The sequence below is a fragment of the Pipistrellus kuhlii genome, unplaced genomic scaffold, assembly GCF_014108245.1.
Source record: "Pipistrellus kuhlii isolate mPipKuh1 unplaced genomic scaffold, mPipKuh1.p scaffold_m20_p_8, whole genome shotgun sequence".
NCBI lineage: Eukaryota > Metazoa > Chordata > Mammalia > Chiroptera > Vespertilionidae > Pipistrellus > Pipistrellus kuhlii.
This window is the reverse complement of record NW_023425584.1, coordinates 31,687,600-31,712,178: the sequence shown is the minus strand read 5'-3', so window position 1 is coordinate 31,712,178 and position 24,579 is coordinate 31,687,600. Positions and strand designations below refer to the sequence as shown.

Here is a 24,579-nt window from a genome sequence, read left to right as displayed (position 1 = left end):
GCCACCTCTCATCTGGCACGTACCAGGCATGCCCAAAGGAGTGACAGGCTAAGGGACCCCTTGATTTTTTTCTAACTGAATTTATTGGGCTGACATTGGTTAATAAAATTATATAGGTTTCAGGTGTACAATTCTATAAACATCATCTGTGTACTGTATTGTGTGCTCAGCACCCCAAGTCAACATGATGCTTTTAAGTGGCCCCTCTGGTCAGCCTGGTGAGTCCCAGAGGCCCCGTAACCCCCAGCAGAGCCCAGGACCCAATGGAATCGATAGGGCCCGTGGTTGCTGCTGAGGAATGGACCATGTGACCGGGGGGAGGGGGGAGGAGGCTGAGAAAGAGCACAGAGATCCTCTTCCAGGGGTCCCTCCATGTACACGAGGTTTCTGTAAGGTATGAGTGCCTAATGCTCTAAGCATGAAGAACCGTGTTACTTTTTCAATTCCATGACTGTCTCTCCAAGCCCAGTAGATACATAATCCACCTCACACTCGGGGAGAGCTTGGCCAGGACGGAGAAGGCCTCTGTCACAGCTGACACTGCTGTTAACCAGCTGTGTGGCTGTGGGCAGGCCGCCATCCTCTGTGGCCTCTCCTGCACGCTGCGACACAAGAGGCCTGGACAAGCTTCCTGTGGTGACTTCTGGCTCGAAAATTCAATAGTTTCATCAAACTTTCTAAGAAAAAAGACGTGAGCCTGGTTTAGAATTCCCGCCATGTATAAAGTTAGAAATTTCCCTACATGTTCGAATTTCGCCAGTTGCTGTTTTCCTGTTCTCACAATGCAGTATCAAAAAAGGTCCAGCAACCTTTTAGGAAACAGCCCCCCGGTACAGACCTTATTTGCACAGAGCTCTGTGTACGTCCCTTCAATCCCTCTCTTCTGTGCCCAGGAGGGCATGACTTCGGGGTCAGGCACAACAATGCCCACCAAAAAGGCCTGCAATTCCACACACACACACAAAAAAAGCAAGTCATGACAAAAGCACTTTTCCCCTAGTCACGATATTTATTTTGATTTTTTTCTAAAAACATTATATTTTTGAAAAATTTCATTATTTCCAGGGAAACGGTAGTATCTTTAATTTTGTATCTATTTCTATTGTATAGATACAAAATTAAAGATACTACCCTGTTTCCCTGGAAATAAGACAGTGTCTTATATTAATTTTTCTCCCAAAGTTGCACTAGATCTTTTTTTCAGGGGATGTCTTATCTTTCCATGCGCTAGGTCTTATTTTCGGAGGATGTATTATTTTTGGGGAAACACGGTAGTACAAGATATACCAATCACCAAAATAAAACAATTGACAAAAGCTTTTTATAATCACAAAAGCCCTTATATTGTTTTTAAACATTTATTAGAGTTGACATACAATATTATATTAATGAAAAAAGTTTTTAAAGTGGTGATCTGTAGTCTAACAGTAAAAGTAAGTATATGGCTATATTATGAAATGTTTCCACCAATATATCACAGATTCTTGACTATTTTCTGATATTTACCTAACTTTGTAAAAAAAATTAATAAAGCATGAACCTAAGGGGATTAAGCATCAATAAAGTTAGACCTACATGTACCTTTATTTCTCAAGCTAAATTCAAATGAGTACATCTTCAGGATGGTAAACAAACAACTCTATGAACCAAAATATGTTTCTCAGGATTTCATGACATTTTAAAATTGTTTAATTAATGTGGTCTTTCATCTCATTGATATGGTTCATTTAATTATTAAAAGTAATTTCATAATATTTAATTATAGCAATCCAATTAATGCAAAGATTATATTCATAGTGATCTTTCCAATTTTAAATCTAAATGATGTTGAAAACAGAATAATAATAATAAATCCTCTCCAAATAATTTAATCCTAAACCACATTAAATAACATATTCGCTTAATATATTAGGCTATATCATCATCAGTGCCATTTTTGCAATATTATATCTATTTATCTGTAAAGCTCATTTGCATATTTCAAAATAAAAACAGTAGAAATTCTGAATTTTACTTAAACTTATTTCAAAATTCTTCTTGGAAATAGGTAGGACATTAGTTAAAAGTAATGGATACAAGCCCTGGCCAGGTAGCTCAGTTGATTGGAGCGTCATCTCAATGCACCAAAGTTGCTGGTTCGATCCCCAGTCAGGGCACATGCAAGAAGCAACCAGTGAGTGCAAGGATGAGTGGGACAACAACTTGTTTCTCTCATAAATAAGTAAATAAATAAGTAAATAAATAAGTAAATAAGTAAATGCAGTGGGTAGAGCCCTGGCCAGTCTGCTTAATGGTTAGAGCGCTGGCCCCCGGACTGCTGGGTCTCAGGTTCAATTCCTCTCGAGAGCACACACCTCGGTTGTGGGCTCCACCCCCAGCAGGGGATGTGCAGGAGGCAGCTGGTCAATGATTCTCTCTCTCCCTTTCCCTTCCTCACCTTTTCTCTCTAAAATCAATAAAAATATATTTAAAAAAATATCCTCGGGTGAGGATTAATAATAGCAACGACAAAAGCAGTAGTGTACAGCTCAGGGAATATAGTCAATATTGTAATAACTTTGTGTGGTGGCAGATGGGTCCTACTAGGCTTACTGGGGTAATCACGTTGCAAGTTATGCAAATATCAAATCACTGCATTGTACATCTGAAACTAATATAATATCGTATGTCAACTGTAATTGAATAATAAAAAAATTTTAAAAACACACACACACGAAGTTAAAAGTAGTGGGAGTGTCCATTACTATAACTTCAAGCAACTTATCGCCTAGTTGCAATTTATCAAACCCCACATAATTAAGATTTCTTCTTTAACAAGGAATTTTCTCTCATAATCTAATATGTAGATGAATACAGTGTCTGATTAGAAATTAATGTTTACTACGTAATAAATAAATTTGGTACTTAATAAGACACCAAATACTTAGGAATTCATTCTGGTTAACTCTGCTTTTCAGCAGGCCCAGCATCTGTGGGAGGGCTGGAGCGCAGCGGACTCACCTGTAAGCTGTCCCCGTGGACGTAGATTTGTGCCACAGGATCACTCCGGGAATAGATGTTCTCAATCTTCTCAGGCGCAACGTATTCTCCCTGAGCAAGTTTAAATATGTGCTTCTTCCGATCAATAATTTTAAGAGTCCCCGCCTGTGGAGTTGGACAAACAGCTTCATAAAAAGATGGCATCCTCTGAGCCTCAAGCCATCACTCCATAGTGCCATAGTCCCTCCCTCCTGTCCTGCCCCACCCTGCAGACTCCACCCAGATCTGCTCCTCTGTGACTTCTCTGCTCTTGACAGGCACTGTGCACACAGACTGATGACTCAAGCTCTGCCCTGAATGACCTCAGCATTTACCCTCTCCTTTGCTAGCCCTCCCACCCTGCCACCCTCCTTCCCACCAGGGCTTCCCTCTCGCCCAGCCCCTTGCTCCAGCTGTCCCTTTTCTCACGGCATCTTCAGATTTCCCCTCTTGGGCCATGCTCAGGACTCTCGCCCCAGCTACTGCCCCAACCCCAAAGAGTGCCTTCCACCCACAGCACACAGCCCCTAGTGAGTCCCTCCTGACCAGCCGGGTGGCCAGGGCCTCTGCAGTGGGCAGGCCACCCTTGGGCAGTAAGTGCCTGTGCTCCTGGTCTCCAGGACTCCCCTCACCACCATTGGCATGCCCCTCGAGGTTAAGCACCGTCTATCTCTTCCTTGGCTACTCCCACGTCTGTCTAAGCCGACAGCCAGACCTGTCACTGAGTGCCAGACCCAGAACTTAACTCTCGTCAGAAACAAGGGTGGTTGCATATGCAACAGGCCCCCAAAGGAAGCTCCTCACTGCCCTCCTCACGCCTGTCCCAGTCCCCAGGCCCTAACGCTGGAGATGGCCTTGCCATTTGCCTCTCCTGGGACTTCCAGCAGTCAGGCTCACCCACCCTCGCTCACAAACCTCTCTCCATCGAACCACTTCCAGCCCTTTGCACACACTCTGTTCAGGCCCCATCGGTACCAGCCACCAGAACCAGAGCAACCTCTCCAGAAGAGATAAGCAAGGAGGCCCTGCTTTGCTCAAAAGCCAGGCTGGACAACACACACTTGCCCTACACTGGCTTCTTTGGTGTTCATGGCACACTAGGCACTGGGTGTCATCGCTTCCACGGCATAGATAAGGAAAGGGAGGATCAGAGAGGTTACTTCACTACCTCAAAGCCACACAGCTAGGAGGTAGGGGAACCAGGATTTTAATCAGGTCTTTCTGGGTCAGAAACACATACCTTTTTCCTTGTATCTAGTACTATTTCTAAACACTACTTTAAAAATTGTAACTCCCACAGACTGCCTGCCTGTTGTCTTGGGCTTTGAGTGCAAGCAAAACACTACTCCAGGTGCTTCACATGAATTCCTTTACGTGCTCACAACACCCTGCAGGGCAGGTGGTTTCATCCACGTTATGGGGCATCGCTGGGAGAGCCAAGGCTTTGTGAGGCTTTAAGTTTTTTCCAACTTTGAGGATCCTCTTTAAGAAAAAAGATATAAAATGAAGTACAGAACCTTGGACGGGGCCTATGCAAGTGAAGGGACCTGAAGCCTAAGCTTTCTTAGTTGATGGGACAACCTGCCCTCCATCAGCGTCCAGGGCCCCGCTGCCTTCTCCCATCTGCCTCTTCCGCACCCGTGGGCCCCCAATTAGAACCGATAGCTTCACTCCACCATGTCTCTCCACTCAGCACGTGCTATTACTCCTGCCCCGACTGTCCTTCCCAGTCTCTCCTCCTCGGGGCATATCCTGAGCTCAGACCCAGCAGGCACGGGTCCCCCTCTGCCTTTCCCCAGGTGAGCTTGGCCCTCAGTTCATGCGACCGCACTGAGCACTGTCTAAGATTGGACGCTGTCTAGAGACCTGTCCCTCCCTGAGCAGAGTCCCTGGCCCAGGGCACACATCAAGGATACATCCTCAACTGCTGCAGGTTCGAGCGTTTCTCGAAGGGAAGCACACAGACCCAAGCAGGGGCAACCAGCTCGCCAGCCCCGGAGAGAGCTCACCGCCACTCGCGTGACCAGTAAACTCAGCTTCTCAGAACGCCCGCCGGAGCCTGGGCGAGACTCCCTGGGCGGGCTGCGTCAGGCAAGGGCTCTCCGTTTCAGCAAACAGAGCCTTTTTTCTGCTCATAGCTTTCACCTAAGCAGCTCCCCCGCGCCAGGCTTTGTGCTAATTGCTTTACATGTATCATCTCACTTACTCCTCACAGTAACTGTGCACGTAGGCAGTGGTGTTATCCCCATTTTATAAATGACAGAATGAGGCACACTAGCTGATTTGTGGGCTGTAAGGTGGGGGGCCACAGCCAAAAAGTTTCCCGCAGTCTCACCCTCTTATCCTACAAGTGGGTCCCAGAGTCCCAGAGACGGATGAGGCTCTGCCCATGGTCACGAGAGCCCCTGCTGTCGGAGCCACAGGGGCGCAGCGTCAAGCTTTTCCTCCTGCTCAGGGCCACCTCTCGGCGGGGGCCAGCGGCCGGGCTCCCACCGCGGCCTTCCTCAGGCCTCCCAGAACTATGAGCTCCTGCTCCCTGTACCCCGCCTCCCGGACTCCGCAGCCCTGCAGGCCTTTCTGGAGACCGTGAAGGGTAGGCTGTGGGCCCCACATTCCAGCTGTGCCCTCCCACAAAGATCCCTATCTCCTGCCTCAGGAGGATGGAGGAGAAAGCGTTGGGGGCGAGGTACAGACAAACCTCTTAATCCCTGGAGGTGTTGCCGAGTGGCTAGCTGTCAGGCAGGACAGGGAGAAGACCCCTGCCTCCGAGCGCATCAGATGTGCACCCACCACCCAAGCGCTTGGAGCTCCAGGCTTCCCCACACACGCACCGGCAGCCACTTCCCAATGTCTCCGGTGTGGAGCCAGCCGTCGCTGTCCAGGGCCTCCTTTGTCCTCTCTGGGTCTTTCAAGTAACCTTTGAACACGTTTGGTCCCCTCACACATATCTGCGGGGACAAACACCGGTTTCTCTCAGCCCACAGCGTAACGGTCCCTGATGGGAGGCTGTCAGGGGGCAATTGTGCGCTACCCCCCGGGAAATCCGCTGTGCAGATGGCAGTGATGACAACAGGGGACAGCAACAGCCACCGGCTGCCGGAGCTGTCTCCAGCTTTCGCTCGAGCAGCATCCTCCCCATCTTTCCCGTCTGCCCGGGCTGCCCCAGGCCTCCCTCCACCATCTCTTCTTTCTTGGGAGCCCCCTGGCCTTCGGCAGGTGCTGCTGTGTGACACAGGATGGGGTCACATCAGATACTGATGTCCAGCTGATTCCGCCAGAGGCTCAGCCGCTGCCTCACCGGGCAGCCGGGCAGCTTCTGCCCACTTGCACGGAATGAATGAGTGAGCAGCGACCCCTCCTGGCCTCTCTGCAAACGGCTATGTTTCTGCTGGGACAGATCCACAGCAGCAGACGGTGCCACTTAGGGAGAAAATAGGATTTTTTTAAAAATTCGAAAATTAAAATCTTGAGTTAGACCTGCCTTGCCATAGCTTTGTTTCATAAACAGAAGAGGGAGGAAATACTGAATTCAGTTGAGTCAAATTAAGCAGTAATTTAGAGTGACTGACTACACAGAGGGGAAAAGAAAAATAATTCCATTTTTTCCCTTTACTCATTACATGCAGCCGGCACAGACATGGATGGCGAAATGCTGAAGCTTACCTCTCCCTCTCCTTTGCTGGTCCAGTAGTTCAGTTCCATGACATCCACGAGCTTGATATGGTTGCAGGGCAAAGGCGCTCCCACGTGCCCTAGAACACCAGAGCAATGCGGCCTTGGTCAGTGTGCAGGTCCATGTCGCACTGAAGACCCTCCATGCCATGTGATCCCCCACCCCCAAGTGGTCAATGTAGGGAATTATGGGCGAAAAGCAAAACACATTTAGACAGGCATGTGTCATAGGCAAGCGCTGACAATAAAACAGAAAGGAGAAAGGAGAGGCCAGCCTTTGCGGGCCTTTGTTTTACATCTGATTCCTAAAGAGCTGGACGGGCACACCAGCCTGGCACCAACCTGCAGAGTCTGTGGGGCTCACACCCACATCAACCACACAGTAAGGATTTTTTTTTTTTTTTTTTTTACAATCGTGCCCCTATTGAGAGACGCTCCCCTGTGTCAGATGAGAAGTGTTGGCTTGGGGTTCATAAAATAAGGTCATCATTGCTTTTCCTCCAGTCACCAGACTGTTGACCAAGGTGCCCAGGAATCATCTAGAAACCTTGTTAAACTGCAGATTCTGATTCAATGGGTCTGGGATGGACCCTGAGAGTCTGCGTGTCATACAAGCACACAGGGGATGATGCTTCTGGTCCACACACTACACTGAGTAACAGAGGAACAGAAATCTGGGCAAGGTAACTCGACCCTAAAAACAGCTTCTATTGATAATTTTCTTGATCTTATACATTCCAGTCACATTCACTTTAATACGGTGCTGGCCAAGGTCCTGAAGGGACAGTGAGCGACAGAGCCGTGGTGATAAAAAGTGAGGTGGTGACACCGTTTTCTCTTTTAAAGGAATTTTTAAATTTTTTTAATTGTGAAAAATCTTCCACAATTCGTACAAAGACATCTATCTTCTCATATGCAATAGCCTTTGCAAGTTTTTATGGTAAGGATGAATAAAAAAGGCAAAACTCAAAAGTGTTACATAGGAACATGTAGAGAATGACATAGAGGGAAGAAAGTATCCAAAAGGAAGGGCATACGTGAGAGTGATTGGCAGATATGATGGCAACAATAAGAAAAAAGTTAGTGAACCAGGATCCCAGAAGACAGTCCTTGTAAATTTACCCATGATAGAAAGATCAAAGAATTTATACACCAAAGGCTTTACTCAGCTAGAATTTAAAAGATAAGACTCAGGGAAAAAAATGCTTCTGTACTTGTCTTGGCCAAATCAGACTTTGATTTAGATTCCACCTATCATGTTTCTGCTGACTACCTCAAGGTGCCCTGAAAACAGGATTTCATTACTGGGCATATTTCTTGTGTATGCCCATCATCCCAAGTTTTTCTAGTTTGCAGTTGAGCAAACTAAAGCATGAGAGTGGAAGCATAGAGGAAGTTGGTGCCCTAAAGGATTCTTTTACTGGATGGTTTTTAGTCTTCTAGTATCTGGTCTAAATGTGTGATAGACAATACAGGGACTACCTGCTGCTTCCTCCTTACCCTGAAAGATGAGTCTCTTCAGAGTGAGGCAGTGGATGGGATCTGCTCCTTCCTGAGGCTGCTATTGCCCTCTAGACACTAATGTCATAGAAGATTGTAGTGTCCAAGGGCCTTGGAAATGGCCCTTTAATAAATAGTGCTCTGGCTATTAGGAAGTTGCCTCTCTAATTAATAAATAAATTTAAAATAAAATAAAATAAAACAAAACCACTACAAGTGCTTGGCTGGTGTGGTTCAGTTGTTGAGCATCAACCTATGAACCAGGAGGTCACAGCTTGATTCCTGGTCAATCTTCATAGGGGGCGTGCAGGAGGCAGCCAATTAATGATTCTCTCTTATCATTGATGTTTCTTTCTCTCCCTCTCTGAAATCAATAAAAAAAATATTTAAAAATAAAAAATAAAGCAATTATAAGCAAGGCTGTGTGGTATTCAGAATCTATGAAATCTAGTATACTGACATTATCATTTTTCCTGAGTTATATTTTGGGATCTATCACTTCTTTATTTTTATTTTTATTTTAATATATTTTATTGATTTTATACAGAGAGGAAGGGAGAGAGATAAAGAGTTAGAAACATCGATGAGAGAGAGTCATCGATCAGCTGCCTCTTGCACACACCCCACTGGGGATATGCCCGCAACCAAGGTACATGCCCTTGACCGAAATCGAACCCGGGACCTTTCAGTCCCTAAGCCGACGCTCTATTCGTTGAGCCAAACCAGTCCCAGCTATTTTTAAAAATATGACTTACATTTATCTATAAAATAAAAGGACAAAGGCAAAGTAAGAAAATACAAAAATATGTAACAAAGAGAACAACAGACCCATAATGGTACAACCTAGACATAACCACCATTCATGTATTTCTTTATTTCTGCTTTTTTTCTGATGTGCCCTTGTATATTTACTTTCCCTGGGAAAACTTTGTAGCTGTTTTAACTCAGCAGTGCCTGCTGAACCATCCCTACCTCTCCTGGCCATCCTACCTGAGGTCCAGTCCCCAGGTGTGGTGAAGGTACATCCAGCTGTGCACTCCGTTTGGCCGTAACCTTCATAAACCTTCAAGCAAAACATGGAAACCACAGTGTAGGCACACAGCCCACTAAGCTCCCACCTGACACCTGCTGCTCCATGCTGGGCGTGGGGGGGGGGGGAGGTGCTCCAGAGGCAGGTAGACCCAGGTGAAGCTGAACACAGATAACAGGGGTGGCTCCTGGGCTTGGAAGAAGAGCTACTTTTACCACACTTAGTTGGTAAGCTTAAGTGGTTTGGGGTAAAGATTTCTGACCTATTTTCAACTACTGACTCTATTTTTTATTTGTATAATATATATGAAAGGCAAGTACTTTAAAATCTACTGTATAGTTTATTTGTCTCTGTAAGACATTCTCCTCAGAGCCTTGTGTGTTTGCAGGAATAAACCACGTGGGAGAGTCTGCTCTTAGAAGTAAGTGGTCAGGTCACGTTGGGGTAGAAGAGGCCAGGGCTTTGAACACAGGAGAAATGAAGCATGCACATGGATGAAACAGATGCGCCTGCTTCACTTAAAACCCTTCTGTCACAGCCATGTTACTATCCCCTGCACATGTCAAAACTCAATAAAATTTAATCCAATGGGTCAATGAAGGAATGGCAAAACCTATTGAGTCAAATGACAAAACACAAATGGACTTTCAGCGCCCCCTCCCCAGTGCTCCTTTTCCGGGTTGGGCGATATTTTACAGGATGAAGAATGCAGAGATGCTGTTACAGGCATGCTACAGACCCCCCAGCACACTGCTGCTCCACATACAGTTTATCAGACTGGATGCACCCGGGCTTTCCAGTATGTCAAAAGGTCATACTGGCTTTCAGTGGCACTGGGATGTGTTCATCCTCAGAGGAATTGAGCTTCTATCAAACTAAAATCTTGCCTCTAGAGTCTTCCCCTGTCCTCACACACATCTTACTGCCCCCGTCCCCCCCAAAAGGCCACATGAAGGAAATACCTGGCACCCCAAGGCTGCCCGAAGGAATCCCAGGACTGTTGGTGACGCGGGGGCTGCTCCAGTCACAATCATCCGCACACGCCCACCGAGGCTGGCCTGTGGGCGAGAAGAATCTGCCAAAGTTTGTGCCTCAGCCGAGGTCAGCATTCAATAATTGGACCCTACTTATGATCTAGGGTAGGGCTCAGAGAGAAGGCCTCAACACAAGCTGAAGAAGTCTGTTCTTCAAAATGAACAATGCGATCAGCTGTACAATATGGCCAACTCTATGATGTATTTTGAGATAAGTGCCATTAATCTATAATTTTGGTTCTAGTTTCCTTAAAATACACAGCTATTCCCTTACTCTCCCATCATCTGCAACCATCCAAAAACAATTACTTAGGACAATTCCTTCCCACTTCCACATTAATGGCCTAGCCTTTTTTTCATTTACAAATCAATACTGCTCTATTTACTATCCAGTGGACAAAGAGGACTTTATATTGTTTATGGAAGTTGAGCCAAGAGAGTTTAAATATTAATTCTCATAGCTAAAAATATAGTAAGAAAAACTGAGCAATGATACTAATTAACTACACATTCCTTGAATAATGCAGGACTTAGAAACTTCAGTGAGGATCCAGAGATGAGCAATTCATGATCAGCTGGTTTGGGAGCAGCTGAAGGGACAGGACAGAGGAAAAGCAAAGGGAGATTCTGGGGCTCAGCCAGAATGGCTGTGATTGGGTGTCGACCTATGAACCAGGAGGTCACAGTTCAATTCCAGGTCAGGGCACATACCTAGGTTGCAGGCTCAGTCCCCAGCGTGGGGCATGCAAGAGGCAGCCAGTCAATGATTTTCTCTTATCATTGATGTTTCTATCTATTTCTCCCTCTTTGAAATTAATTTAAGAATAATTTTTTTAAAAGGCAGATTCTTGGCTATCCAAGAACTTAATGCTGCTAGAAAACCACTGTGGCCAGAGCTACGGAAAGGACCAAGGGGACCCTCAGGCCCCAGGAGCTCTTTGGCGGGCCTCACCGCCAGGGCACAGCTGCCCCGATGCCTGTGGAAGTCAAGCGACCTACTTTCTAGGAGTCCTCCCTGCTGCTTGCCTTTTGACCATACAACACATCTCCAAATAACAGAAACGAGTCCTTTAAGATCTCAACAGTAGCTTCAGCTTTGATTTCATGACAAAATGAGTTATTATTTTATAAGATTATAGGGCACTGGGATGAACTTCTCTAATTCTTCTGTAAAGTCACCCATTAGACACTTGCGTGTCTAGAATCACTTGTTCATTCTCTTACCTGAACCTTATTAAAGAAGATTCCATCCCAGATACTATCACTCCTGATGATTCCACTCTGGACTTCAGCATGTTTACGCTTTGCTGCAAACTCCAGGAGCCAGCGCTTCAGTGGTGTGTTTGCCTGGCTGAAGATCTGAGGAGCACAAGTTAGAAACAGCTGCTGGGCCTGTCCCACCTCTAGACACCCCTCCCAGGAAGAAGGTCCAGACTATCCCACAGAGAAGCCACACTCCATTGGGCCCCTATAGGAGATCACTGAATGTATGATATCCAGTCCAAGGTCATTGCTACTGAGGTGTGAGCATATTGCGGGGCTAGTAATTCCTGAAAATAGGAAGGAAACAGGTGAGGATCAGAGGATACAAGAGGAGAGGCCATTTCTAAGACCTGGAGGAAGCTTGGAGAGCTTGCCTGGGGCTTTGGACTGCATCCACACAGGCATCTATCCACCCCTCAGCCTGGCCAGAGACGCCATGTGGGCTCACCTTGTCGTACATCCGGTTCAGCAGTCGTGGGACCACAGGGAAGATGGTGGGGCGTAGAGCCTTCATGTCATCCGAGAGGAGACGGATGTCTCCTTGGAAGAAGCCAACTCGCCCTCCGTGGCAGTAGACAACAGCCTGGAGGCGGAGGACAGGAAGGGAGGAGTCCCTCAGGGTGGGCACTCCTGGCCGCACTACAGAGCCATCCACAGTTCTGCCCTACATGGAGGGCGCCCAGGACCCCCTACCCCAGCTCTGACTGCTGCCATGAGACACTGAATACCATCTGAGGTGACAGCCCCCCTCCCTCACCTCTCCACCTTCCCACATGGTCCCGCTCAGGCACGGGGAGAAGCAGCAGGAGACGGGTGGGAGCCTTTGGGAGATATCAGAGCAGTGGGTTCCACTGTGCCTGCCCCTCCTGCTCAATCCCACACCCAGGTCCCCAAGCTGCACTACACTCTGTGGCCGGGTCGGTGTCAGGTCTCAGAGAGCCAGTAGTTTGCCTGGGACGCCTTAGCGACTCTGGAAGGGTGATCAGTGTCCCTGAGAACTGGCCATGCTGCTGATGTTGGCAAGGAGGCCAAGGGGAGCCTGCTGGCTGCTAGTGGGACTATCCATGTGCCAGCGGCCTAATATATGCTCCTTTAAAAAAATGTTTGTATTGATTTCAGTGAGGAAGAGAGAGGGAGAGAGAGAGAGAGAACCATCAATGATGAGAGAGAATCATTGATCGGCTGCCCCGAGCACACCCCCTACTGGGAATCGAGCTTACAACTCAGGCCTCTGCCCCTGGAATTGAACCCAGTCCCTCCATGCCACAGGCCAATGCTCTATTCACTGAGCCAAACCAGCTAGGGCTATGTTCCTTTCTTTAATGCTCATAGCAAAACTATAAGGAAGACAATATTTTATATTGCCATTTTATAGGCGAAAAACGCAATGCTGAGAGAGGCAAAGGGACCTTCCCAGTCACAAAACTAGCTCACGGTACTGCTGGCATTCTAATCTAGGCCTGGAAAGCGGAAAAACATGCCCTGATATGCCGTGTCTCCCCCATGGCAAGAGGGGAGCGGCTTAGAAGACAATTTGTTCACAGGATGGTCCCGGAGTGACACACGTGGGAGGATTCTTTGTGGATCCCCACCCCGCCAATACCTCTACCCCCACAAGGCCTGTCTCAGGGCCAATCACAACGCCAGTCCCATCTACAGCCTGAGGGGTCATGACAGTTTGATTGCTCACCTTTACTGCCTTGTTTTCTTCTTTAGGGGTTCCTGAGTAATGGAAGTTACAGAATATACCTGCTTTGGCCATAAACAGAGCTGTACTGCATAGAGCTGCTGTGATAAAGCACTTCTGCAAAGAGCTGCCATGCTCCCTGAGCAATGCCATCAGCTGGGGCTGCCTCTCTCAGCCCCAGTATGCCCACAGGTAAGACAGGGCAGACCTGGGATCTTCCCTGGAGCAGTGCTCCCAGGAGGGACAGGCGAGGTGGCCAAGATCCTCTGACCCCTGTGACCCCTGTGGTAACTTCTGAGAACAGGGCCGGTTAGGTCTACTTCCTGGCACCAGTGACAAGTGACACCCTGCTAGGGTCCAGGGTTCTGGGTTCTGGGCTCTGGGCTCTGGGTTCTGGGCTCTGGATATGGACTGTGCCTCCCTAAAGCCAGGGCCTTACCTGCACCATTCGCTCAAACATGTGTGCTAAAGGCAAATAGGAAATGTGCACATCCGCACAAGTGGGAACCCACTGACTCTGTAAGAAAACAGAAGGAGCCCAGGCAAGGCCCGGTCAGTCAGGTGGGTGTCTTACCTGGATCACTCTCTCAAACATGTGAGCCAGAGGCAGGAAGGAGATGAGCACATCGTCCTGTCTCGGAAAGATCACTTTCTGCAGGTGATGGGCATGGGAGACAGAAAGGAAAGAAACACTGACAGGAAGACAACAAGAGAGTCATAAAACAATAAAGAGAAAATGGTCCTGGAGGGGGAGGGCAGTGGGGAGATGGGGGGGCACAGAGAAAGGTGAGATGAGAGAGGAAAAAAATGAGAGAGAGGAGAGGGAGAGAGAGAAAAGGCGTAGAAAAAATAGAGGAAGGGAGGAGAGAGAGAGAGAGAGAGAGAGAGAGAGAGAGAGAGAGAGAGAGAGAGAGAGAGCAAGCGCGCGCGAAGGTGAAGAAGAGAAAGAGAGAGAGGAGAAAGAGAAAGAGACAGGGACAGTGCAGCATAGGAAGCGGTGTTAGGTCATAGCGCCAATGCGTCTAGGTTATCTGGAGAAGGGGAGTCAAACGAAGCACATATAAACCAGCAGAGCCGAGCTCCGCAGGGAAGTCTCCTCTTGGGAAGGGCCTGTACCTCACTCCAGTCAGTCGGCGGCGCCGGACAGCCTCTTCCCCCTCCCCACAGCTGCAGGGTCTGCCCTGGGCCACCTGGGCAGCCATTCAGAGGTGTCCGCTTGTCAGCCTTGCTAGTCCTCCCAGGAAAAGGGGCCCAGAAAACCCTAGATGGACACCAACTATGCCTGGGGTACACGCCCTGAACAAAGGAGGGGGCAAGGCCAAGCCCCAAGCAGATGGCTGAGTCAGGCCTCACAAGCCACGGCTTGGAGACAGGGCCTTCCAGGGAAGGAGAACAGGGAGCCCTGCTATGTCGCTGGAGCCCACGGCTCACGGCCGGACTGACCTCAGGGACGGCGCTGGGCGAGCGGGGCTGGACTCAGGGAGGAGCGTGCCTTCGGCTTTCCTTCGCTGGACTTCCCCTCTCTGTCCTTGTGCAGACACCTGGGCTGGCTTTTGGACAAGCTTGGACGAGGTCTGGGAACCTGGCTCCTGACCAGGGCTCTATCAAATAGCTAACTGTGTGGGGAATGTGCTCCTGGCAGCCATCGGCCACGGGGTGGGCGGTGGCTTTTCCCCAGAGGTGCAGAGGCCTCACTTAATGCAAAGGTACATCCCTTGCTCCTGAAGGAAACGGCAGGACATTCGGATACTCACCACGTGTGGAAAAAAGGTCCTTCTTTCTTAGCCACTCGGGCCAAGATATCAAGCTTTTACAACTTAGCTCTTTAAGGACAGCCTTATAAACCAGCAGTCGATATTGTTTCTCAAACTCTAGTAGTCCTTAAACGCAAAAGGACTGAATGAAACCCTGACCTACTGGAACAACAACTCAGTGGAGATTACTTTGTAAATAAAGGTTCGCACAGAGCTAGAGGTAGAACGGTTTTTGAAGTTCAAAATGCAAAAACAGGTTTGTGTGTTTTTTCCTTCTTGGGTCTTAGCACTCTCAGAAATCAACTGATTATGTATCAGGTGTGGATCACTTCAGTGTTGGGGGTTAAAAACATCTGTAAAAGTGGGGTGGCTCTAAAGAGAATAGAAATTCCTGCCTGTGAAAGGCAGCCCAGACTATATTAGGTGGAGAGTGTGTGTGTGGGGGGAGGGTGTGTGTGTGTGTGTGTGCTGGGGGGCGGGGGGAGGGGTGTGCGTGGGGGGGTGGGGGGAGGGGTGTGGGGGGGGGGGGGGAGGGGTGTGGGGGGGGGGGGAAGGGGTGTATGTGGGAGGTGGGGGAGGGGGGTGGGGGGCGGGGGGAGGGTGTGTGTGTGTGCGGGGGGGCGGGGGGAGGGGGTGTGTGTGTGCGGGGGGCGGGGGGAGGGGTGTGTGTGTGGGGGGGAGAGGGTGTGTGTGTGTGTGTGTGCGGGGGGCGGAAGGAGGGGTGTGTGTGGGGGTGTGTGTGGGGGGGGGGGGGGGAGGGGTGTGTGTGTGTGGGGGGGGGGGGGTGTGTGTGTGTGTGTATGCGGGGGGCGGGGGGAGGGGTGTGTGTGTGTGTGTGTGTGTGGGGAGGGTGTGTGTGTGTGTGTGTGTGCGCGGGGGCGGAAGGAGGGGTGTGTGGGGGGGTGGGGGGGCGGGGGGAGGGGTGTGTGTGTGTGTGTGAGGAGGGTGTGTGTGGGAGGTGAGGAAACAAACCCCCCAAAACCTCTGAGGTTTGAGGATTTCCTCGGGACCCCTGCATTAGTAAGTCGACTTTATTCACCTCTGTCACTTTCAGAAAGCCTGAGAAATCAGCCACCACGTTCCCGTGGGTTAGCATTGCACCTTTTGGGTTCCCTGAAAAGAGAGAGCAAAGAAGGCAAATTATTTGGAAGCTCAAGGGCGACTCCTTAAGAACAGCACCCAAGTCCGCAGTCCCAGACACCCAGCGCTGCCCACCCGCGCCTCTGGTTTCCGTCCACCATGCCTCCGGAGTTGTAGGCAGATGAATGCTGCTTCAGGGACCTTTAGCCTGTACTTGAAGCCCAGCTGGAGGCTCCCAGCAGCTTAGGCCCAGAAGGCAAGTGACACAGCGTCACAGGTGGGGGTGCCTCAAGGGAGTGGTCACTTGTGACCTGAGCCTCACCCTCCTGGCCTCCCTCAGGGAGCACAGGCTCCTGGCCCCCGGCCTCCTCCTACACTCCCAGCACCCTATGCTCCTCTCTGGGCCGAAGCAGATCTAGTGTCCAGAAACCTGCAGCCAGCTGTGCTGGCGGGAGACTTCTTTGCTGCATCCGGTACCTGGAAGGCCCAGGCGGTACCTGCAGCAGCCATTAGGCCCCATAGGAGGTCACTGAGTGAGCGTAATGAACAGGTAAGCAGAAGCACCCAGAGAGCTGAAGCAGCCCTCCTGCCTGCTCCTGGGCAGGACGGGACACGGATGGCCGTGCTTCCTCATGGCATGACCTTGCACTACTACCTGTGGGGAAGCCAGGGCTGACTCAGAGGACCAGAGGCCTGGCGGGGACCCAGGCCCGGCAGGCTGGGGAGGGGGGCTGGCTTGACCAGCCTGTTATGTCAGGGAGGACGCGGCGCTGGTGTGCTGCTGGAAGGTCTGACTGGGCTTACGTCCCAGCCTGGCCTCTTTCTGCCCACCAAGCCGTCCCTCCTCACTTCCCTTACCTGGAAAATAGGGACAGTGACACCCACCTCAGAGGACTTCTATATGCTTTAAGGACATAGTCCAAGCACAAAAGATATTAAACTACAAGTTTCCACTGAGCCAGCAGGTACAATAGCTGTAAAACTCCAAAAGAGAGTGGCCAGGCCATGTGCAGAATATCCCCCCCCCCCCCCCCCCCCCCAATATATCAAGTAAACCAATATGGTTTTTGCAACCCTCACCAGAAAGCTGTAATCAGGGGCTAGAAATGGACAACATTGCACTGAGTCAGCAACTAACCATGAAACAAAGAGCAAGTTTTAAATGTCTGCCTCAAACCATCTCCTGGCTGCCCCTTCTCACTCATTCCCCCTCCCCGTAGGAACCTTCACTAGCAAGGGAGGAGGAGGAACACCAGACAGGGAGAGAGGAAGGACGGAACTTCCGCGCCTTCCTCACAAGCCAGCAGCCAGCCCAGCCGGGAGGGCGGGGAGAGGTCGCAGGCAAGCAGACCGAGCCACAGCTTGGAACACTTGTAATTCTGAGTTAAGTCCCATCATAGCCGAGGAGAAAGTCTTTCCAGAATGATTCCACCACCAAAACCACGAGGCACATGTCAGGTTCTGACCATATTTTCCATCTCTCCCCACTGAAGCTGAGAGCTGGGACACTGGGCGTGGACCGGAAGCCACGCCCGGAGCTGTGATGCCAAGGACACACATGGCTCATGTGCTTCACAGGGAGATGTGACCAGAAGCACAGCACAGGCTTAGACCAACGTCAAGGAAACCCAAGTGTGCAGCCAGGCAGGGTGACATCAGGCAAGAGGCCTGCTCACTGCCCAGCTCTGTCCTGGCACCAGCCACACCACTGGAGTGGGAGGTGTGGCACTTATCGCTACCTTATTTTCTAGCTCTGTATGTCCTACTCTCTCCGACCCTCCGCTCCCCCCACCCCCACCCCCACCCCTAATCCCCACTACACTGCAGAACAAAGCCTGGGCAGGACGGCTCAGCTTTTCATTGATTCCATCGTCTAGGCAACCATTCATTGGATGTGAGGGGTGTCTTCTTCAGATGGGCAACAGCACATTTATGCATCCTAAGTTCTTTTCCAGATACGGGGACAGCCTCTGTGACCGAGTGACCCGTTAAAAGCCTGAGGGCAGTCTTGAATGGCAAGGGCCCAACGCGGAAGGCCATGGCAGTGACCTGCTCCCTAACTCAAGCAGCGCAGAGGGACATGTCGCCAAAATGTCAGGCTGTGAAACTCAACACAAAGCAGTATAAACCTGAAGGGCATTTCTGCATTCTGGATGTCAGCTCCTGGTGAGCGAGTGCTGTGTCACTTTTTCTCTAATGGCTCAGCGGGTGTTGGAATTCTCAAACCCACCTGAGTTAATGGCAGAAAACCATCTCGAGCCCCGGGAGCCCCGGCCCGTATGGCTCACTTGGCTGAGTGAGCGGGTGAACGGGGCAGCGCAGACGGTGAAAGACTGTGTCTGTGTGCATTCTGCCTCGCCCGGAAAGCCTTCGCTGTCTGTCCCCTGATGCTGATACGTGCGGCGCCCCTCTGTCGACACCAGGCTCACAGTGCATTCATCTCCCTTGTCCTTTTCCTGACAGCCTTCACCGTGGACCAGCTCCAGCCTGCAGAGCACCTGCACTCCCTTTCGCACACCTTCCCACCTTCCGCTTGGCACCTCTAACCACCCTCAGCACAGATGCGAAACCAGGGACAGCGGGGCAGGACTGACTTTCAGCCTCCCTGCAGACACCACCTCCGCCCCCCCCCCCCTCCCCTTCTCAGTCCCTGACACAAAGACCAGGAAACGAAGGGTAAGAGCTGCTTCTCCCAGGGGAACGACGTGACCCAGCAGCCCAGCCTCCTCGGGCTCCATCTCGGGGAAGTGGCAAGCCCCAGCCTGGACCTCCTAGCCCACGCCTCCCCTTCTGCATCCAGCCATCCTGTGCTGCCCTGCGCGGGGCCCATGTGTGAGAAAGCACTGGGAGTAGCGAGAGGGACCCAACATCTGGAGCCAGGCACAGAGCAAGGCTCAGCCCACTCCGGAGGGCACCAGCGACTTGAGCAGTCACCTGACAAGGCTGCCAGGGAAGGGGGCAGGTGGCCCCGGCTGGTGACTAGGTGCTTCTGCTTACCTGTTGTGCCGCTTGTGAAACACACAATGGACAGGTCGTTGGGATTTGGGGGCTGCAGAGGTGAGAAGAGATGTGTGTTAAAGAGACCGGATGTGGCCAGCCAGGGACTAAGAGCCCCGGGCCCCTCCACCAGCCAGCCTCTCTGTGTGCTGTGTGTGTCAGCACATCTGTGTGCCTGTGTCCTGCAGGCGGGCAAGTCCCCAGGAAAGGGGAAAAGGAGCTGGGGCACGGACATCCACCTGTCCCACCACCTCACACCCGGTCCTGCTGCCTTGAGTCTGGGGTGAAATCTAGGTGGGATGGGGCTGCAATGGCCACATCTAAGCCTCAACCAAAGATCTGACCTTTCTAGTGGATGAGACCCAGTTCCCTCCTTCCTTCCTTCTTGCTCCCCAGTGGCTGCGGCCAGGCTTGAGAATGGAACGTGTAGTCCAGGGAACTAAGCTGCCCGCTGTGGCAACAGCACTGCTCTGCACCAGGCCCTGGCCCTGGCCCCGGGCACAGAGTTCTGCGAGCCCACTGCAATTGCTTACACATAGAGGATGGCTTCCCAGAGAAGGGGACATAAGTAGAGATGGAAAGACAAGCAAGATCTTTCCAGATGAAGGGCAGGTAAGGAACTAGCCCAAACAGGCGGAGGCAAGAGAGGCGGGGGGCGCTGTTCTCAGAGCAGTTCTCTAAGTTGGGGCGCGATGGCTTCGAGGCTGCTGGGGAAGGGCCCTGGGAATCGGGGCGTGGCCTGCTCAGGCCTGCGGGGGAGAAAGCTCACGGGTGCTGAAGGCAGTGGGGAGGCCCTCGGGGCGGGAGGGCTGGAGGAAGGAGGCCTGTTAGAAAGCTGGAATCCCCTGCACGGCCCCTCCCAGGGAGCAGCCAGCCCCAGACCACGTCACTGCGGGTGGCACACAGGAAAGATGAACAAAGGCAGCATCGGCCACCAGGCTACTCGGCACCAGGGTCCACTACTGGTTTTGCTGCTGCTTCTGCTCATCCCATTCTCTGGGGAGTTCACTGCATTCGAAGGGAAAAGGGAGCCATCGGAAGGAAAAGTTCCCGGAGAACTAAGGGTGGCCAGGGCTGGCTGCCCTGTCTTCTTCCTCCCAAGCCTCGTGTTTTGGTACCAGGCCCTCTGGGCACTCCGAGCGGCATTTCCTGGGTTGCTCGAGGGCGTGGCCGATCGCTGTGGGGTGGTGGCTCTGGCCTGTCTGCGGAGCCCTGCGCTCAGGCCCCACACACCATTCTGCTCAACCGAGACCTGCTGGCAGGGGAGCTCACCACAGGTTCGTGAGGATTCTGTTGGCCGCACTCCTGGAGGAGGAAAATACCGATTTTAAGTGCTCAAAAGTTGTCACTGGTAATAAGATAAACAAACAAACAAACTGCACAGTATGCCTTGCTCCGGCACCAAGCCCTGAAGTTCAGGATTCTCTGCCTGGACGTGGCCCATGTCACCACCTCAGTGGCCTCTCCTCCGATGCACACCCAGGCCTGGGCTATCCCCCCTCCCCCCCAATTACAGATGGGGCCTGAGGCCCGGGGAGAGGCCAGGCGCTGTGCACATGCACAGTGGGGCAGACAGCTTGAGGTGCCCATGGAACATCTGGACACATGCTCAGGACAGAGTGGCTGGGTGGCCTGGGCTTACAGATTAGTCAGGCCTGGAGGGGCGGATAGGGGTTGCCAGCATCGGTGTGGCCCCTAAGCCATGGATGGTGCAAGTATACAGGCACAGGTACAGTTAGGAGCAGGGAGAAAGGAGGGGAACTGGAGGGCCCAGGGGCCTAGATCCCATAGGGCAGAATTGGGGCCAGCACAGGGCCTGAGGCCCCAAGGGCCAGGATTTCCCGTGCTGCTCCAGCAGGCACCAGCTGCCACTAACCTGAAATCTTCGGGGAGGCCATGCCCAGAAAAATCGATTCTGCTGCTTGCTCGGGGTCTGGGACTCATTTGCAAAAACCTCTCCATAACTCCTAGACCTCACGTCTACAGGCTTCAGGCTCAGGCTGGAAATGGGGAGGCTGACACCACCACTCCCCTGCTGGCGCCTGTGTCATTAACTGTGCCAGCCACTGAGCCTGTCTCCCATAGGACGCCTGTGGGCACCGACCACACCGGCCACCACCAGCCCCGCTCGGCCTGCTCTGTCTCAACCCTCACGTGGCCTGACAGCCCGTGGCACTACCTGCGAAGCAGATACTCGGAAACTCTGGCCTGGAGGCCAAATGAAGGACCCAGGGGCCTGGATCCCATAGGGCAGGACTGGGCTCAGCTGCCACAGCGCTGGGCCTGAGGGGAGAGGCGAGGCCTGTGCTGGCCCAGCAAACAGCTCGGAAAGAAGCAGCCCTCACCTCCACTGCCTGCATGGACTTAATGGCCACTCCGCACGCCTGCCCTCTGTCTTTCAGAGCTTCCTCAAACGGGTCCATGAGGATGATCATCTTGAGTCCCGGAGTCAGCTCCTTCTCCACGTGCTCCAGCAGGACCTGGGCCTTCTGAGGGTTGTCCACTATCACGATGCTGATGTTAGCTGCAGGGGCCACCCAGGAGAGCCAGGCTGTGACTGCGGGCCGGCTGCACATGCCGGGCTCCGGGACCGGGGACTGTGGGCGCCACCGCCGGTGTGTAAGGAAACAGGCAGGGCGGGCCCTCTGCATTTTACGTGTTGTGCACAGAGGAAAATGCATGGAGGCTGGACGGGGCCAAGGGCAGAAGGCCACGGCATCTCCTGGAGCGGTTTCCAAGCAGCCCTTTGCTGCTGGCTGGGCCCCTATCATCCCGGGTCAGCTGCAGATATTTCCCACCGCCAGCACCTGCCCCCACGCTGCAGTGACCCCCGAGGCGGGCAGCTCGTGTGCGGGCTGGTGCAGAGGCTCCTTCTCGGCAGCGAGGCCTTATGGGAGGAGCCTGGTGGGGAAGTCTAACTGGGGGCGACTGGACTCAGGAAGCCACTCAGGGGCCGAGGTGGAAGCCCCTGGTGCCCAGAGCGGAAGCAAAGCGCTTCTGATTAGCGTTAGAGGACTGGCATACCCTGAGAGGCTGAAGCCAGGGGCTGGATGCCAGTGGCTGGGAGGGGCAGTGGTAGGCTCACCTGTGTTGATGATGTAGTGGATGGCCCCAGGGCCCAGGGTATCATAGAGCGGGACCACCACCATGGAATACGTATAGCAGGCAAGCTCTGCGATGATCCACTGTGGAGACAGGGGAGTGGGGGGGGGGGGGGGGAAGAGAACACAGAGCAGATAGGAGGGCCGCACTGCCCTGAAACCCTGGCAGCAGGATCCTTGATCTAGATCCTGTGGTGAGAGGGCGCTTTCCTGGCCTCTGCAGGTGGCAGGGAATCTGTGAGGCCAATGGGTTGTGCCTGCTCATGCACAGGCTTCTAGACCCGTGGTCGGCAAACGGCGGCTCGCGAGCCACATGCGGCTCTTTGACCCCTTGAGTGTGGCTCTTCCACAAAATACTACGGCCTGGGCGAGTCTATTTTGAAGAAGTGGTGTTAGAAGAAGTTTAAGTTTAAAAACTTTGGCTCTCAAAAGAAATTTCCATCATTGTACTGTTGATATTTGGCTCTGTTAACTAATGAGTTTGCCGACCACTGTTCTAGACCATGCTTGCTCCAGGGAATTCTGGGACTCCAAACGGCCCCATGCCGATTTCCTGGGCTGGCATGGGCTCCTTCCCCAGGTTCTTCCTTTCCCCTGGCTCAGGGAGCTGCTGTGTGTTGGACTGGGTGGGGTGTGGGTGGAGCTTGGCTGGGAAGTCCGTTCCTGATTAGGGATAAAGCCAAGGGAGCAGAAGGGTGTGGCCCTACAAACAGCGGGGAGCAGGGCCCAACCTCCTCCTCCATTGATACTTCTAAAACCAGTCAAGGCAGATACTCACCTCTGGTCGATTCTGTGAAAAAACACCAATTAACTGATCTGTACTTGCTTTACAATCGTGCTGGAGAAGTCCGGACCCTAGAAATTCAGCCCTGTTGGCCACCTGCACACGGATATGGGGAAGAGATGAAAAAGCAAGGCGGCTTCTGCAGGGGAGGGAGACCCCCAGGTAGGACTCCTACAGGCGGGGAGACCTCCCCAACTCCCCGTGCAGGGGTCTGGCAGCCACGTGAGCTGCTGCCGGGAGTTTGGCAGACGGGCCAGGCAAGGGAAATGTGACCTGAGACCCAGTAGGGTGCCTGCAAGCCCTTCAAGTGCCAGGCCTGTGAGGACAGACAGAGCGGAGCCTGTCCCCTGTCACTCACCTCCTGGTAGGACAGCCACTGATAAGGCTGATTGGGCTTCCTGAAGCCAAGACACGGTCCATTCCCTGCAGAGAGAGAAACCCGCCTTGTGCAAAGGAGGAGGGCAGGGTGGAGGTGCCAGCAAACACCTGAATGGACACCCCAAAGTGTGGGGTAGCCAATGGGCCAAGTGACCCCCACCCCCGCTCCCTCTACAGCTGCCTATCTGACCTGCTGAACCCCCAGAAGCCTAAAGTACACACGTGCCTTCACCTCGGGGATCAGGGAGCGCCAGGAATGGGGGCTGGCACAGGGCTGGTCCTACCATGACCTGTGTGATGAGCCCCAGAGAACATGGTGATCTCTGCAACCACCTCCCTTCGGCTCATACCCTGGGTCACCCAGACATCTCAGAGGCTCGGGTTCAGAATCATGCCCAGCCAGTGGCCTGGCGGTTCAAGGCTGCCCAGGGGCTGCCAATGGAAGATACAGAGTGAGGGCTGAGAGACCACTTAAGGGCAGTTAGTCCTAGGGCTGGAACAAAGCTGAGGTCGACCTTTTGGTCACGTAACACAGCTACTTTCCTGATTGGACAGGCAGAGGACCAAGAGTGGCTTCTCTTCTCTGAACCTGGACGCCATTCATCTGCTCTGCCCCTAGCACCATGCTGGCTCACCCCCTACCTGCCACAGCTCCTCCACACCCCAATGGTCCCTCTCACCTGAGAGTCTAAGCCCACGATGGAACACCTGGTACATGGTCCTGGCATCACTGTAGTAGTGGGTGAGCAGATGAGGGCTACCTCCAACCACGGATCGCCGGGCCCCATCACTGCCCTACAAGCAAGCACAGGTCAGAGAAGCTGGCTGAGGCAGGCGGAGGCTTGAGGAGAGGGCACCAGCATGCTCCAGTCTGTACACAGCTTGGATACATACCCAGTTGGGGCTGGGACATGCTGTGTGCACTCATATGCATAGCCTATACACTGTATACACACAACCTATACACAAGTTCATGTACACATGGCTTGTACATATTTGACCTGTATGCACCCACACACCAACACAGGCTCATGCACACAGGCCCAATACACTGATCGATCTCTCTCTCTCTCTCTCTCTCTCTCTCTCTCTCTCTCTCTCTCACACACACACACACACACACACACACACACACACACAGAATCCACACACCAGGTGAACATATACAAATGTCCAGAATTCCACTGGCTGCTATAACACCTGTACTCCATTCATACAATGGAGCAGAGAGTGTTGGCTAGAGTCAGACAATCCCTGACTTCACAATCAAACCCCCTCAGC

General features: G+C 52.1%; 1 protein-coding gene across 10 annotated transcripts in view; it reads right to left on the bottom strand.

The window, feature by feature from the left end:
* The window catches only part of ACSL6 (acyl-CoA synthetase long chain family member 6), a 55,572-nt gene that overhangs the window by 10,765 nt on the left and 20,228 nt on the right, over window positions 1-24,579 (bottom strand). For 8 of the 10 annotated variants that reach the window (XM_036424215.2, XM_036424216.2, XM_045576513.1 and 5 more), the window contains 17 exons: window positions 23,979-24,093; window positions 23,279-23,343; window positions 22,915-23,016; window positions 22,121-22,220; window positions 21,381-21,559; window positions 20,308-20,340; window positions 19,036-19,087; window positions 15,998-16,071; window positions 13,779-13,856; window positions 11,966-12,100; window positions 11,479-11,613; window positions 10,183-10,278; window positions 9,181-9,253; window positions 6,682-6,770; window positions 5,850-5,966; window positions 3,001-3,144; window positions 839-940 (listed from right to left, as the gene is read on the bottom strand). In XM_036424215.2, coding sequence (XP_036280108.1) covers window positions 839-940; window positions 3,001-3,144; window positions 5,850-5,966; window positions 6,682-6,770; window positions 9,181-9,253; window positions 10,183-10,278; window positions 11,479-11,613; window positions 11,966-12,100; window positions 13,779-13,856; window positions 15,998-16,071; window positions 19,036-19,087; window positions 20,308-20,340; window positions 21,381-21,559; window positions 22,121-22,220; window positions 22,915-23,016; window positions 23,279-23,343; window positions 23,979-24,093 — 1,689 coding nt within the window. Of the gene's footprint in view, window positions 1-838; window positions 941-3,000; window positions 3,145-5,849; window positions 5,967-6,681; window positions 6,771-9,180; window positions 9,254-10,182; window positions 10,279-11,478; window positions 11,614-11,965; window positions 12,101-13,643; window positions 13,722-13,778; window positions 13,857-15,997; window positions 16,072-19,035; window positions 19,088-20,307; window positions 20,341-21,380; window positions 21,560-22,120; window positions 22,221-22,914; window positions 23,017-23,278; window positions 23,344-23,978; window positions 24,094-24,579 lie in introns of all 10 variants that reach the window. The other 2 variants (XM_036424223.2, XM_036424217.2) reach the window with 2 other exon arrangements.